Consider the following 16,607-nt stretch of genomic DNA (forward strand, 5'->3'; position numbering starts at 1 on the left):
GTCATGAAATCCAAAGACCTACAGCCAAGATTGCTTTATCCAGCAAAGCTTTCATTTAGAATGTAAGGACAGATAAAGTGCTTCTCAGATAAGACCAAATTCAAGGAGTTCATCATCACCAAGCCCTTATTATATGAAATGTTAAAGGGACTTACCTACGAAAAAGAAGACAAAAAATATGAACAGGGAAAGGACAGCAAACTCACAGGTACTAACAACCACACCTAAAACAAAAGCAAACTAAGAGGATATCTAGATCAGGAGCCGAACCATAGAAATGGAGATCACATGGAGGGTTAGCAACAGGGGAGTGGGAGGAGGAGAAGTGGGGAGAAGGTACAGAGAATAAGTAGCATAGATGGTAGCTAGAAAATAGACAGGGGTAGGGGAAGAATAGTATAGGAAATGTAGAAGCTAAAGAACTTATGACACATGTACATGAACTGATGGGAGGGAATGTGGGAGGGAAGGGGTGTGCAGGGTGGAGAGGAGTGAAGGGGGGAATGGGACAACTGTAATGGCATAATCAATAAAATATATTTAAAAAATAAGTAAGGAGCATGTGCCATCGACTGTAAGAGGGATGAGAAGGAAAACAGTCAAATGCACCAGCTTACCCAAGGCAACCTGAACACACAAGGTCTGTTGTAAACAGATGCCCCAGAGCCGACTACTTAATTTCACTTAAAAACAGAAATCCCCACCTCACTTACTAAAATACAGGAGGCCGTGCTGAACTACTTACACAAAATATCATGTCCCGAGAAACCAGGGATAAGCAGAAAAGTCAGTATTGAAAGCTCTTAATGCAGTGCTTTCAAATGATGAAAATCAATCTTGTGGTTCTACTCACCTAGAGCAAAGTTTCAGTCTGGCAACTTCTGTTATTCTTATTATAGATGTAAAGCCCCATTAGCTCCTTGCTCTTCCTGGTGGCTTTAATAATCTTAACAGCAGGGGCCACACGACTCCTCAGCCGACTTCCTCTTAATAGCTTCCAGGATGCATGTCTGAGAATCATCTTGCCACATTTCACAAATACTTCATTCTTGACAGCCCACTCTATTCTCTGCATATCCTTGCATTCTGCGTGCACATGCTTGAAACAGTTAGAACTGCCAGCTCCATCCAAATTATCTTTCCTCTTGTGAACTTCTGCGCATCAGCTCTTTGCTACATTCTTAAAAGAATGTCTTCATCTAACACTTTCAATAATTTTTGGTAACTCTGTGTTTTATGAGCTCATCTCAGCAGCTAAGTGTCACAGGATTTCCACCAAAACTACAGAACAGTGTTTTCTAAGACGAATGCGTTGACCACACACATCTGTGCACACAGACGCATAGTTCTGTAATACTAGAGCTTGAATGAACCTCAGGGGTCACCAAGCCCACCCCACTCAAACCCCCATTTTGCAGGCAGGAAAACAGGCCCTGAGAAAGATTAATTCAGGTAGTCACCCCTGTATTAATACTTGGGTGGTATCCCAGAAATCCATTGTTTAGACGGTTGTTTGAGACTTGGTACGTATTTTCTCACTAAGAAACGATATTACACTAGAAAGTCAGACTCCCAGATGGGCCCACAAAATCAGATCTAGGGTAGATGGTAGTGGTGACAACGTAAATGCGTTTAGTGTCACTGACCGTTCACTAAAAATGGTTAAAATGGTAAGTTTTGTCTTATATCTATGTTACCACAATTTTTTGAAAGTTCCTACTTAACCCACAGACCCGTTGAAACATGGCACATGAGGAAGAAAGAGCAAGAAAAGGAAGAAATGCCCACTACCTTGCCTGGCTCTGCTTGAGGGGCCTTCTCTGAGTCGACGTCTGGCTAACTCCCTCTGCAATAACCATATTCCCCTCTGTCCACCACTAGCTCCCAAAATTCCCTTAGGGAACTGGTCCTCCCCATTCTCAGCCTTGGCAGCATGGGCCCTGATCTCTTCTCCAGGAGTGGCCACCTCCTGGCTCCAGGTGGTCCCCTGGTTGGTGCAGTGTTGACACATGAGCCATTTCAGGTCAATAAGATTCAAGGGGTGTGTGTGTGTGTGTGTGTGTGTGTGTCACCAGGGGAGGAGAGCATGTCTGCCAAACAAAAATCCCATTCATTCTGCTGGAGCCACCATGAGAGAGGATATCTCCTCCTAGGGACAGGGCAGTAGATGGGTGGGAGATCCTGAACCATTGTGGCCACTGCTGCTGCCATGACAGGCACTAACCTGAGGCCTAGGCCAGCACACAGAACTGAGCACAGAAGAGCAGGCATTGTTGAAAGAACTGGCCAGAGAGGGGGAGTGGGAGAGAGAGCAGGAACCCCGATGAAGTCATGAACTCATGGAACTGGCCACCTCTGACGTCAGCCAGACCTGCTGCAGGACTTTTCACTTGTGTCAGCCAACAATTCAGTATTTTGCCTTAGCCACTTGGTGCTGAATTTCTGTTTATTTGCCACTGTGTTTCTGTGTTTGATGCCCACAGTTCCAGAACAAACACAGTTCCAGAACAAAGTCTAAAAAGAAAACCAAGTTTGATCCTCATCCACCTTTTCTGAAACCAACTCCCACCTGCCACTGTCTTTTGTCCGGAGGTATCCAGTGCCCTCCATCTGTCCCAAGGTCTCCATTCTGACAACCCACCCAGGCCCCCACTAACTGCCAAAGCCCTTCAGCTCTAACCTCACCTTTCCCTTGCCTCTTACTTCTTCAACACCATGGCCCCCAATGCAAATTCATAAAGCAAAAATCAAGAAAAGAGCATAAATTATTAAGAGTATGTTGCAGCAGAGGCTAAACGGGATTCAAAGTTTATCTTTGTCTACATCAATTTGTGTAGGGCAACTTATATTGGAATCCTTGTTAGAAGTGAGTCTTGTGTCCCAGGGCAGAAGCAGAATGAGGTCTGTCCCCCCGTGTAACCCTACAAAGAGAGGTGAGGGCTGATAGCATGCAAGTCTGGCTTTTCAAAGGAATCTGCGAGATGCAGGGCACAGGAGGTGCCATTCAAGGGCCCAGGAGACAGAAAGAGACCCAGAGCTGAGAAAGTCTGGAACACAGCTTGAACGGAGAAACATGGTGCCCTTCGTCACCTTCTAGGTTTTGACTGAGAAACAGCTTCTCAGTAGTGTTCTCACAAAGGCAGAGCAACCAGAGCGGGACAAGCCTTCTCCGAGGCTGTGGCAGCAGACACCGATGAGGGGCAGGGTAACGAGCACCCCTGGGACTCACAGAAAGCAGGCAAGGGGTTGAGTTCCTATGACGCCAGTTAAGCAAGATGAACAAGCAAAATGCAGATTATTAATGTTGATCCCTTATAACTTCTTCTTTTGCTCCTTTTTGCTCTTGTCCCACATGATAGGTTAGGGACAATGTCCAGGTAGACCTTCGGCTGATGAGTCATGGGGACCTCAGGTTACGCCAAGGAGAATTTAATAGATTACCAGTCAAAAGAGGACGTCAGGGAGTGCCAGAGAAGAAGATCTGGAGCCGAATTACAGAGCTTCACAGAGGAGAAGATGCTAGAAGGGTCTGACAGATAGAAAGATTGTCATCAGGTGGAAATGGTGAGACCTCTTCAAGGAGAAGGAGTGACATGATGGAGGGGTGGGGAGAAGAATGGAGGGGAGAGGGTAGGAGTTTGGACAGAGAAGTAGGGGGAGAACACTGTGTGGAAGAACCAACTGCCCCAGGGAGGCTCTTTGTTGGGGACCCCCTCTGCTTTGTTGTGCTGGGCTTGTGTAAGACGGTAAGATGAGCATATCTGTGAGCAGTGAGGCAAATGACACTAATGTATGAATGACTAGCACCCCTTAAGGCTCCTGGGAGTGCTCACATTTTAAAAATAGGCTGCTCAGTAACCCAAATCATCTTGAAACTGTTCGGATTGCAGACAGGGGAGGAAGAAGGAAAGCGTTCAGGGTGGGGAAGCAGGAATTCTGGGGCAGGGCACCACTCTGCACAGGGTCCCGCCCCAGCCCTAACTTCCCGTGCCCACCCTGAGGGTCTGTCTGGTCAGCTTCCACAGTGCTTCCTGGGTCTTCCCAGCTTGGGGCCCAAGGCTTGGCGAACACTCCCGGGTCTGTTTTCTGTTGTTTCTGTTGCTTTAAACAAGGCCGCAGTTGCGGTAGGAGGCCTGGATAATGGTGGATATTTTTAGCACATTTGTAAGTCGGATATATTGAAGTTTTGTCTGTTTGTACTTTTTAAATAACCTGCCACATTCATTTAAAATGCCATTTTAAAAAAAATTGCCTTCCTTTTTTTGGCAATTAATTCTTTGTATGTAGAAGCATTAGGTAAAAAAAAATACTTAGAAACAGGAAATTTGCATTTTATTGGGTTAGTTTAAACGCTGAGCATCATGACTATTCACGTTGAAATAGCAATAAAATAATAACAATAACCACGGTGCACATTATTATTCTTACCATGTATATTTGACATAGTTTTCAAAAATATATTATTTGGTTTGGTTTCTGTATTACAGATCAAAAGAGTATTTATGTTACATGAAAGTAAGTGAGCATAACCATCAAGACCGAATGAAACACTGAGCCTTCGCTACTGCAAGGTCTCCCTACAACACGGGACAAAAAGAATTAAAAAATCCTCCAAACTAAATCACTCCCCAATCTTTCTGAAATTAGCAGAGAATGTTTGCAGCTGACCTATTTCTCTGCCACACAACTGTGTTGATAATTGACTTTCGTCCCCCAGGGAAGCGCGGGAACATAATTGAGCGGCACCTGCCATGTGGACAGTGCAGTGCTATGTGCCCAACAGTTCCCACAAACACAGTGCTTCGCTTAACGGTCAAGCACTTGGCTTTCTTCTGAACTGTATCTCTCAAGGAAGAAATATTACAATGACCAAAGCTGAGTTATTGTGAAGATGTAGATAAAAGAAGTATTTTGAATTATAAATACCCAAGACATTGCTATTACTAAAAGTTACTGAAAATCATGGCAGTAACCACTTACGTTGCTCTGACAGACTGCAGTAATCCTGTTCCTCTCATCCCATAATGTCCTTTCCTATAGGTGAGAGCCACTCGGTTTTGTTCAGTCCCGAGAATGAGGAGGACGTCAGGGGTGTCATTTCCATGCAGGTTAAAAATTCTGCTAAAAACTCCCTGAGACAGTAGCTCCAAAATAAATGTAAACATGAGACACCCCATTCAACACAGTCACTTGCAAAGCCATCTGGGACGTGGGCTTGATGCAAGTCCCTTTCCACCCACAGGCCAACAACTGCACATCTAGGCCAGGGGCTCCAACTGGGAACCCTCAGCTGGTGCAGGGAATATGTTAGTGAAAAAATATGAAGGCAGTCACGAAGTTCCTAAATTATTGTATGATGCCAGTTACATGAAATGTGTATAACAGGCAAATCTGTAGTGCTGGAGATTAGATTAAGTGGTGCCTAGGGCTGGGAGAAGGATGGGAAACGACTGCTAATGGGTACAAGCTTTCTTTTGGGGTGATGAAAGTGATCTAAAATTGGATCAGGATGGTAACAGGATACAGCCTTGGAATTACAGAATGATGTCCCCCTTTCTGTTACACACACACACACACGCGCGCGCACACACACACACATGCACACAATGAGGCCAATAAGAAATCACGCCTGCAGAGCACTCTAACCTTCACAGTGATCATTTTACCCACCTGTCTGACTTGGAAAACAATCAGCATTCGAGTTGTTAACACTGGCACTCTGTCATTTGAGAAGAAAGGAGGAGAGTATAATAAATTCATCTACATAAATTACTGTGCATTTCCATTACTGCTGGTCTTTCCTCTATTAAGAAAGAAATTCCTAAACAAATTTTCCTAATTTAAAAATAATTATTATATATAATATTCAAACACAGTGAACACTACAAAACTTTACCATTTCTGGTGATTCTGATAACCAGGAAAAATGCAGATTCTTTTCAAGATTACTACTATAGCAGGGGTGTCAAACTCATTTTCACTGGGGGCCCCATCAGCATCGGAGTTGCCTTCAAAGGCCAGATGTAATTTTAGGACTGTACAAATGTTAGGACTCCTTAACTAGGGGCAAAGCGCTTGGTGCTGCTGCCGGGTAGAAACAAGGTGGAGGGCCGGATTCGGCACCAGGGCCTTGTGTTGGTCACCTGTGTGCTATAGCAGTTAAATCGCAACCCTTGTCAAAGATACCCCAGCAACAGAAAAAAACATAAAATGAAGAATAAACTAGGAATGGTTTGTCATCCATATGATTGCAGTGAAATGATCAAAAGATCCAGTCCTGTCCAGTCCAGTCCTAAGTTTTACAGCCCCTCTCTCCTAAAGGTTTCAGGGGCTGAAGTGCAAGTGCTGAGTGCCATCCCTTCAGATTCAAGTACGTTACCTCTGCTCTAGGTAATAAGGAAGGATGTGTTAAAGAAAACAGGAGAGTTTGCAGAGTGGCATGTCTACACTGTAGACATGTCTACATGTCCATAAGAACTACCTTCCAGGAATTTCAAATCTCGATCTGTGCACAAGCCAGGTGTTGATCGTGCACCAGCCTCATCTATTTCAGAAAACTGGCTGCCATAGCACACAGCTTATCACCATTGTTACTTGAAAGCAATAAAAGTACTCCCTGAAAACTGAATCTCTGATTTAGCCCACTCATTAATTCATGCTTCTAGTTCTAATCCTGCGCTCTCTCCTTGCCTCAGTTCACATGGTTACATCCATGTAAAATTCATGTTTTGCTCTATAGTCTGTAACTTACCTTCTTTCTAGGACAGAGTGCTGAAGTCTACCTGAACGTGTTCCTGGTTCATGAAGTACCAGAGCCTGTAACTGTGAAGGCAAGACAATACCGGCTGTTCAAGTCAGAGTGTTGTTTATGGGGGCACTTTGGAAATAAAGCCTACCTCTTCTTGAGACTTACTAATTTCATGATTTGTAATCTGGAGAGGCATTCTAAAGTGAGTTGATTGCAGATGGTGAAGGCAGTGCTCTGCTTAGCTCACAGTGAGAATACTGGTCAACACCTGGGTTCCTAGGAAGTGAAAACATCCACGGGCTCTGCCTGCAGGGCTCAGGATCTCTGTTTCTGAGTACACACACTGCTCCTGGGAAGGAAGCTCCAGCAAAGAGGGAGCAAGCAGAGAGTGGCACTGCCTGTGGTCCTAGGAAGAACGTCATTTCAAAATATTGCTTAAAAGGCATGCAGAGGCCAAACACGGAGAGCTACAGAGAGAAATGAGGCCTCATGCCCACTCCCCACACATCTGTGGATGGTTCCAAGTCATCAGTGAACCTGAGTGACTTGCAAGCCCACTTGCCCTGGTTAGGGTTTACGCTTTCTTCTGAGTATGAACCACAGAAATGAGACCATGAACAGGTCAAACTCAGAGGAAGATGATGAGCCTGACAACACCATGGCCTCAGCCAGAAAAGATGGGCCAGACCTAGATTTGCTGGACCCACCTAAACCCATTGAGTTAGTAGATTGGCCAGGACTGGGGAGACCAGTTTCCACACTAACTACATCATGCGGTTTGACTAAACTACATTCTCTCAGCTCCTCCTTTGCTCTGCCCCTCAATAAGGAGCCGTCTCTGGCCCTTGATGCCCAGGGACCACACCATCTGAACATGCAGCATTAAGGCGTGAGCACAGCAAAGCGGAGGGCATTCTCAGCTTTTGTTTCCACATGGCACCCTCTGACTTTCTAGAGAGATCAAGATTGGAATCAGAATTTACCTAAGTTTCAATAAAATGTCACCATCCTAAATGGAAGGAGTTTTTTCTTCTACAAAAATAACATTTAGGGAACTCTATGTGCCAAAAACAGGGACTTGGAGAAAAGCAAAAATTACTGGTTAACTGGTTCGCTGCCCAATAATTAGATTTGTCAGTCAGGAGCTTGATCAATTCAGTTCCATTTATTCAAAGCCAAGAGCAAGAATTTGCCATGAGAGGCAGAGTTCTTTCTTGCTCTATCAGATCTCAATTTGGAGAGATGCATTACAGAGAAAATTCAGAGAGGAAACAGGTAAAAACTTTTCCTTAAAGTCAGTTGTCATTGGATTATACCATTTAGCAAGGAAGTTCTACTTACAGGTCAAATAAAAGCTTTCGGTTTTGCTGATGGAAAAGAATTCATTATTGTCTTCCCTGCAACTAAAATATAATAAATGTTTGTGCCAGTCTTGGCCTGTTTCCCTTAGATTTATTCCTCCCCTTTCCCTGCTGTGCATTCTGTCTCAGGGGGGCCTAGGCTGGCAGGCTGTTTCCCAGGCTCCCATGTTAGCTGGCTTCCCCGTACCTACACTCAGCCGATGGAAGGCATCCCGTGGGGCCCAGGGAGGGAGGGTGTGGGCTGAGGGTGGAAAAAAGCAAGAAGCCAGAGTGTTTCCCTCCCATTCTCTCCACCTCAAGTGGCTTCTTTGGCAGAAGCTGCATCTCCTCTGTGTGTGTCTCTCTCTCTGTCTTTTAATTGAGATATAATTGACTAATAGCCTTACATTACTTTCAGGTGTACAACATAATGATTTGGTATATGTATATATTGCAAAATGATCACCACAAGTCTAGTAAACATCCATCACCATCCATAGATACAATTTTTTTTCTCGTGATAACTTTTAAGATCGACTCTATCTGCAAGTTGCAAATATTCAAAATGGTATTAGTTATTAACTGTAGTCACCATGCTGTATATTACATCCTCAGGATTTATTTATTTTATAATTGGCTGAACTTTGTACCGTCTGATCCATTTCACCCATTTCACCCATCCCTACCTCTGGGAACCAATAATCAGATCTCTGTATCTATGAGCTTGGGAGTGGTGGGGGGAGCGAGGGAGGGTGTTTGTTCTTTATTTTTAGATTCCACATAAAGATGAGGTCATATGGTATTTGTCTTTCTTTGTCTGACTTATCTCATTTAGCATAATGCCCTCAAGGTCCATCCATATTGTCATTGCAAATGGCAAGATTTCCCTCTTCTTATGGCTAATATTCCATAACATATACACCACAATTTCTTCATCCATTCATTCACCCATAGACACTTTGGTTGTTTTCTTATGTTGGCTATTGTAAATAATGCTGCATATATCTTTTCTCTTTAAAAACATATTTTATTGATTATGCTATTACAGTTGTCCCAATTTTTCCCTTTTTGCCCCCCTGCATCCAGTACCCCCCACTTCCTCAGACAATCCCCACACCACTGTTCGTGTCCATGGGTCATAGGTAGGTCCTTTTCTACTCCATTTCCTATACTGCTCTTTATATTCTAATGGCTGTTCTGTAACTACCTATTTGTACTTCTTAATTCCCTGACATCTGTTTGACTTAGTAGTATTTTTGGTTCCAGAAGTGTAATTGCTGGATGATATGGTAGTTCAACTTTTAATTTCTTGAGGCACCGCCACACTGTTTTCCATAATGGCTGTACCAATGTACATTCCCAGCAGCAGTGTACAAGGATTCCCTTTTCTCCACATCCTCACCAACACTTGTTATTTCTTGTCTTTTTGACAGGTATGAGGTAATATCCTGTGTGTCTCTTGCTCCTGCAAAATGGTACTCCAGTGATTCCAGCATCTACCTAGTGATTCTGGACCCTGGGCTCCAATAACAGTTTCTTCTCCTTGTCCTTCTAGCCTAGAGGTGATAGTGGCTTCCCACTATTGTCGACATCTAGGTTTAGCGTCTCTATCTCATCACCGATTTAACCATGTCTCTACATTTAAGTACCTCAGTTATAAAAACTCAAGAAGTTTTGCTTCTTGCTTCGACTCTGGGTAAAACAGTGGCTAGTAAATAAACACACCAGGAGGGTTTAAATAAACCAAGAATAATGCAAACAAAAATTCCAGCCCACGTTAAATTGTGAAAACAAACCCCTGTCTCCAGATCCTCTGGTTGTTCCCCTGCTCTTCACAATAACCATATAAATTAAGAATACCTCTAGGACCTATGAGGAATAAGCTCCACATGTCCTTTCCTGTGTCCACACAGATTTGCATTTGTATGTCTGCCTTGATTCTTCAGGGATAAAAACGCTGTGGTGGAAAAACTGTAGGATCTGAGACTGTCTCACTATCAATTGGCATGACTTTGGTAAGGCCTTTATGTCCTTTGGTTTCTGTTTTATTTATCTGAAAGCAGGAAATTGAAGCACTTTCCCTCTGCAATCTCCTCCTGTTCTAAAATTCTGTGAGTCTAAATTTATGGATAAATTTTGCATATATATGCCTCTATGCATATGATTATTCTTAGAGCTAGGCACAGAGCATATCACCTTGTATTGATGAATTTGCATTTCTTTGGGGGAAATTTTGCATTTCTTCAGAAAAAGGTGCCTATAGTCAGTGTTCAAATTACAACCCAAAGAATTTTTTTGCCAGCTTTTTTGGTTATAGTATCAACTTAGTAGATCTCTAGGTACACTGCGGGTTCACTGAATTATTGTAATGCTCACCGGATTAGCATGCCTTAAAAAACAAGGTTCCTTACTCAAAGACAGATGGTTCCAAAGATGTCTGCAGCAATACCTTCCATTCTACAGGCTCTTTCGTAAGGTGACCTTTCTCTACTCCACCAAAATATAGAGTCTATTTACCCTGTTTTTGAAACTAGGCTGGCCCTCTGGTCTGTTCTGACTTAGAGATTGGAACGGAAGTAGTGTCAGATAGCTTTTGATACTAGGTCTTACCAAATCTGCAGCTTCAGCCTTCACTTCTGGTGATGCTCATTCTAGGAACCCAGGCACCTTGGAGCTTAAGCAAATACACAGGTAGAGAAAAACTGAGCCCCCTGCCAAAAGCTCTAGATCAGCTCTCAGCCAGCAGCCAGCACCAGCTGCCCAACCACATGAGCAACTGATATTTCAGTCCTATCAGCCATGCCAGGCCCAGGTAAAATCAAATAAAGCAGAACTGTCTAGTAAGCATACTGAAAGTTTTTTTTAAAAAGTGTTGTTTTAAGCCATTACCAGGGGTGTCAACCCACAGGCTGCATGTGGCCCAGGATGATTATGAATGTGGCCCAACACAAAATTGTAAATTTACTTAAAACACTATGAGACTTTCCTTTGTGATTGCACATCACAATATATTTAATGTGTAGCCTAAGACAACTCTTCCTCCAGTGTGGCCCAGAGACACCAAAAGGTTGCACACCCCTGCAAACTTTGCAAAGGTTTGTTAGGAAGCAATTTCTCACCATTAAACAAAAAGTTTAATGTGGAAGCATAACTCCATGCCTAAAATATACCAAACTATTCCTCTATCCACCTGTTCCTTCATTCATTCCAATGAATAGAGAGGTGGTCAAAAGTTAGGTTACAGTTGTGAGAATGCAAAACACAGAGTTTATTCTTGTATTATTTATTAATTATTGCATTATTTTCCATACAACCATAGTTACCCCTGTATTTATTGAATATCTGCTACACTAAATGATGAGGGTACGAAGGAGATCAAACCAAACATGTCCCCGCCCAAGTGGAACTTATTATCTAGATGGGGAGAATGACATTAACAGAGAAATCTAATTACATGTTAAATTATAACAGTGGTTGGTACTACTGAGAATGGGCATAATGCACTCTGGGATGAGGTGCATGATTAGGGAATTGACCTCCTCAAAGAGATTAAAACAAGAGTGATGACTGAAGTTTCATCGCAAGGAAGAATAAAAGTTAACTAGGTGGAGGGAAGAGCAAGAACCCTCCACAGAGAGGTCTCAGCGTGTGCAAAAGGCCTGGGACAGGCAGGAGGGTGGTACGTCCAGAACTGAGAGCTCTGGATTCAAGATGAGGCTGGTAGGGGTCAGGTTTTCTGAGACGTTGCAGTTCCCATCAGGGCAGACTTAACAAGGACAGGTCAACAAACCAATCCCACTCCGATCAGATTTTCCCTTTAAACCCCAGTGGAGAGAAAACTGGGAGTAACCCCAGTGAGAGTAACCTGGACTGCTCCACCCTACAAACTGTACGTGCAGTGAGTGACATCCGCAGGCGTTCCAATAGTCAGCGCATGTAGGCATTTTGGACACGCCCTCGTTCCTTGCAATATTGCTGCCACACATTATGCTACACATAAATAGTTTCTTTCTCTACATCTACGTCTCCATAACTAGACTATAAAATCCTTTGGGTATGGGGGCTATGCCCCATTCATCTTTTTCATTCCTCCTTCATAGTATCTAGCAGACTGCTCGGCACATAGCAAATGTTTAAAATAAAATATAAAATATATTTTATATATTAAAATATAAAATATGAATAAATAATCCATTCTTAAATAGCCTATCAGAAGTAATCTCCTGGGAGAAAGTTTCACAGCCTCCCTCGGAAAGCCATTAAAATGACAGCAGTGGTCTTAGGAAAGTCTTACTCATTTCTAACTGTAGCCAGTTCTTGAGTTTCATCCTCATTGAAGACAGAGAACAATCCATATCATTTCCAAAGAATGCCTTGGTTTGAAGATCAATACTGGGTCACCTGTATCTCTCTCTCCTTTCACTGGCAAAATACTAAATCTTCTCACCTTTCCTCAAAGAAACCACTTAGTTGCTTTCTGGATTCATTCCAAAACCTCCATCTCTCCTAAATTGTGGAGGCCAGCAGTCTAGTAAATCAGGAAACAAGGTCAAGAATGCCTGAGGGATTCTGAGCGCGGTCCTCAGAGGCAGGCTCTCTTTCTCACTCTGCTTGTTTTCAGGCCAACTCACACTTGTGCACACATAGGTATGTGCACATACATACATCTGTGCATGTACACACAAAACACTGACATTTTCACCAACTCAAAGAATAGATATTGTTTAATTAAGTGAGTTTGCTGACTGTCCTCTGCTCTTTACCACCAGTCCAGTCTTACCAACCTGATTTGACAAATCAATTTTTTTCTTTTGGTGAAAGTTTCCTTCCCATGTATTTGTAAATAATATGACAGAGAAACTAGCAGCACTATTTTTATCGGTATTGTCACCATCTTCTTCACATGCAAAAGCATCGCACAGACTGGGAAATATCACCAAGAAATTCCAGTACACCCAATGCATCAAGAATTCAAAAATAGTAAATCACTGGTCATGTAACAAATAATGAAGCTCTAATAACATATAGAGCTGTTGTGCTTTAAATTCTTTTTGACATTTGGATAAAAACTGTTCAATTTTATTTCAAAAATACACTGTTAAATATCATTTGCAGTCATTTTTAAATCTTCTCAAAAAATGAAAATCCCTCAGTTATTTTTCTTGTAGCCATTATAGAAATCTGTGTTATGCCATTGAGATGAGATCATGTGTAAGAGATTTACTGAACTGTAAGTGCTTTAAAAAGTATGTATTTTTTGCAGAAAAAATATGGGAAGATTGTGTATGTGATATAATTACAACCAATTCTTCAATTTAAATGGGACCATTTTATCAAAATAACAAATCCCAGTAACAGAAAGACTTATGAAATAATGTTTGTTCTAAACCTCTGCATTGCTTTAAATTACTCCCCAAATTATTTATTTTACCATGCAATACTTTTCATAGTTTTATGGCAACATATACCAGCATACTAAGCAAGAACTTATACATGTATTATCTTAATCATTTATTGGAGCAAATTGAGGACAGAATAAAATTAGAAAGAATATTGATTATTTTGTTTGTACTTAGTAAAATAAAGCATTAGTGAAATGATGGTGCAGATGAATTCAAAAGCATTTAGTTAGACGCTGCTGTATAATTGGTATTTCTAAGAATTTTGCAACAATAACACACTACCCAAAATAGGTACCTACCAAACGAACGAGAATAAGATCTCAGTCACATAACTAAAACAATTTTTTAAAGATGAAGAATGTCTTTGCTGTATCAAACACATAAATCTAAGCACAGCAAAGAGAATGGAATGTACTTTTAAAATTAACTCAGAATCCAAAATATACTTAAAAATAATGCACATCTTAGTGCTCAATGAATTAAAGAAAAGCAGCAACAATTTTTGTCAATGCAGAAAATCAATATCTACATTATATCTAATTATGCTTTATGGATGGTTTAGGAAGGGTTTGAGTCCAATTTTTAGTCTAATGCCCATTCGTGGTGGATAACCTGTTCAAATTGATGAGATAATCTCTATAGAAACACAGTGAAGCTGTCATCATAGGTTAAAAACAGATTTCACAATGCTGGAGGCTCTGAGTGACCTAGACCTAGAGGGAAAAAAAGTTGCCAAGGTCACTCCAGCAGTCCACAGTGGAGCCTGGGATAACAGCATCTTGGTGCAACGACCAACATCCTCCCCAAGTCACCCCTAACGCACACACATCTTGACAGTTTCTGTTCCAAAAAGAAACCAAGGTGACTCACTTTTTTTGGGGGGGGGCATGATCTTCCTAGCACCCATCAGCTTTTTAGGGGTGGTTTCATTTACAACACATGGACAGAATGAAAATTAAGGACTAATTTCCTGGGTCAGGGTAAAAGGCACCTAAGTATTCCGCATAACCTGCGGTCTTCAGCACACACAACGCGCACAGGAACCATGCAGAAGAAAAACAACCACTGAGAAACAAACACTAAGTGTATTACCACCCAGACCCCGGGAACTGGGAGCCGACCTTCGCTTGTTTAGACTTAAACAGATCTGGCACTCCTTCCCTAATTTAGAGAACCAAAGAAGGGGTCCCAAACGGATACCAAAACTTTCTGCTCAAAGTGTCCTCTTTCTGACTAGAGCTCGGAGATCTCCTCCCAAAACCTAGAGACAGAGAAGAGTATTCAAAAGAGGAGAGAGCCCTAACTCCCAGGTGCCTGGCCTCACGAGCTTTGGTTATCCAAACTCCAGTTACACTGTTTAAAGACGTTTCCCCACGCACTGAAAATGCAACCAGAAATATTCCAGTCTTAAACCCAGTGTCCCCGCGCTAAACCAGGCCTCGCTGACTCTCGTCCACACGCACAAACTAACTTCCTGGGGCGGATCTGCGGCGACGGGACAAAAAGACTCCGCAAGCCGGCCGCAGAGTTTCTCACTCGCAGCTGAGGCACCGGCTGGGGTTGGAAAGAGGCGCGCGCGGGGACACGACCCTGCGATCCCGCACGTGGGGGCTGCGCCCGGCCTCCCGCCCACTTGCTCCTCAGGTTCCCTCCCGCACCTGCCTCCTACCTGTCTGAGGATGAAGCTGGTGGAAGTGGTGCTGCCATCGGATCTTTTCAACCTGCTCCTCCGGGTCGTGGTGCCTCGGGCCACCTGGACTCGATACACGGGGGCCAGAGAGAATCGGGTGAGGACCGCAGCGTGGACCCGGGCGGCCACCCCCGGCTACGGTCCTCTCCCGGACCAGCCTCCGGGGGTCCCCAGAGCCCGCACCCGAGTCTCCTCGGGCCCCCAGATCCAGCCCCCACCCCCACCCGCCCACTGCAATCCTCGACAGCCGAAAAGATGCCCCAGAGGAGCAGCCCGTGAGCACCCACCACATCCATTAACAAAGACTCTCGGGGCGCGGGGTCCTAGTCCCTGGCATCTGCTGGGGAAAGCTGCGGGCTTGGAGCGGGAGCGCAAAGACCGGACGAGGTGAGGAGGAGGAGAAGGAGGAGGAGGAGAAAGAGGAGGAGCGGGAGGAGAAAGGGACGCGGAGGAGGGTGGGGGAGAGAGGCCGCAGCCTCCCAGGACTTGGGGCCCGGGGCGCCGGGCGCGAGGGCGGGGCGCTCCGGGGCTGCCGAGGAGGCGGGTGTCGGAGGAGGGGGCGGTACCTGCGAGGTGGGCGAGTGCGGCCCGTCCGCGGTCCCGTTCTTGGCGTGGGAGGAGGACATGGTTCACAGGTGCATGGCGCGCCCGAGCGCGTGGGGCGCAGGGCCCACGGCCCCCTAGGGCTCGGAAGCGGGGAGGGGAGGGCGGCAGGACTTCCCCACCCCGCCGCGGGACCGCGCCGGCTCGCAGCACCCTGCCGGCACTTCGGAGGGCGCGACACCTTCAAGGGCCCCAGGCGCTTCCCCCGCACCCCCAGCGGCGTTCGGGGCAGCGGCCCGGCGGGCGGAGTCCCGAGGAAGGGCTTCTCCGGGTCTCGCCCACCCAAGCCGAAGGGGAGAAGCGCGCTCTCACCTAGCGAGCGCCTTGCATCAGAGCTTTCCAGAGGATGAAGGGAGGGGGTAAATCTGTGGTGGGGGTGGAAGGATTAAAATAGTCTGCACAGTTTAAAATGAGACAAAGGTGGCACGGTTCATGAATCAGGACTTGGGCAGGGATGCTGGTACAGCGTGGCAGAGAGTGGGAAGCACCGACCAGCGTGTGTGTGTGTGTGTGTGTGTGTGTGTGTGTGTTTGCTGCACTGGAATTTTAAAAGGGCAAGAGCAGAACCTTCCTTCCGCGACTTCACTCATCAGCCAGCTGTGGTAAGGCAAGGGGTTTTGCGGTTTGGGTTTTTGTCCGTGATTTTGCCAATTCTGGCCTCAGAACCGCGAGCCATAGACATCCAGGCAGCCCCAGAGTCCGTGCCAGCCTCAGTCTCACGGGAGATGCAGCCCCGCAGGAGAGCAGCTTGTCCTAAGGAGTTTTGAAGGTCACATTAGACCTGCTAAAAAAGCAAGAGTTGGCCACGTGCCTCCCATTTCTCT

General features: G+C 44.6%; 1 protein-coding gene across 2 annotated transcripts in view; it reads right to left on the reverse strand.

The window, feature by feature from the left end:
* CACNB4 (calcium voltage-gated channel auxiliary subunit beta 4) overlaps positions 1-15,834 on the reverse strand; it is a 245,026-nt gene extending 229,192 nt beyond the window's left edge. Inside the window, exons 1-2 of one of the 2 annotated variants that reach the window (XM_037027819.1) lie at positions 15,747-15,834; positions 15,160-15,243 (exon numbers count right to left, since the gene is read on the reverse strand). In XM_037027819.1, the coding sequence (XP_036883714.1) occupies positions 15,160-15,243; positions 15,747-15,806 (144 nt within the window). In that variant the 5' untranslated portion in view covers positions 15,807-15,834. Of the gene's footprint in view, positions 1-15,159; positions 15,244-15,467; positions 15,571-15,746 lie in introns of those variants that run through there. The other variant, XM_037027820.1, reaches the window with a different exon arrangement.
* Between the last annotated feature and the right edge of the window lie 773 nt (positions 15,835-16,607).

The sequence above is a fragment of the Sturnira hondurensis genome, unplaced genomic scaffold (genome assembly GCF_014824575.4).
Source record: "Sturnira hondurensis isolate 20B ecotype Veracruz unplaced genomic scaffold, ASM1482457v3 Scaffold0019428, whole genome shotgun sequence".
In the NCBI taxonomy this organism is placed as follows: Eukaryota; Metazoa; Chordata; class Mammalia; order Chiroptera; family Phyllostomidae; genus Sturnira; species Sturnira hondurensis.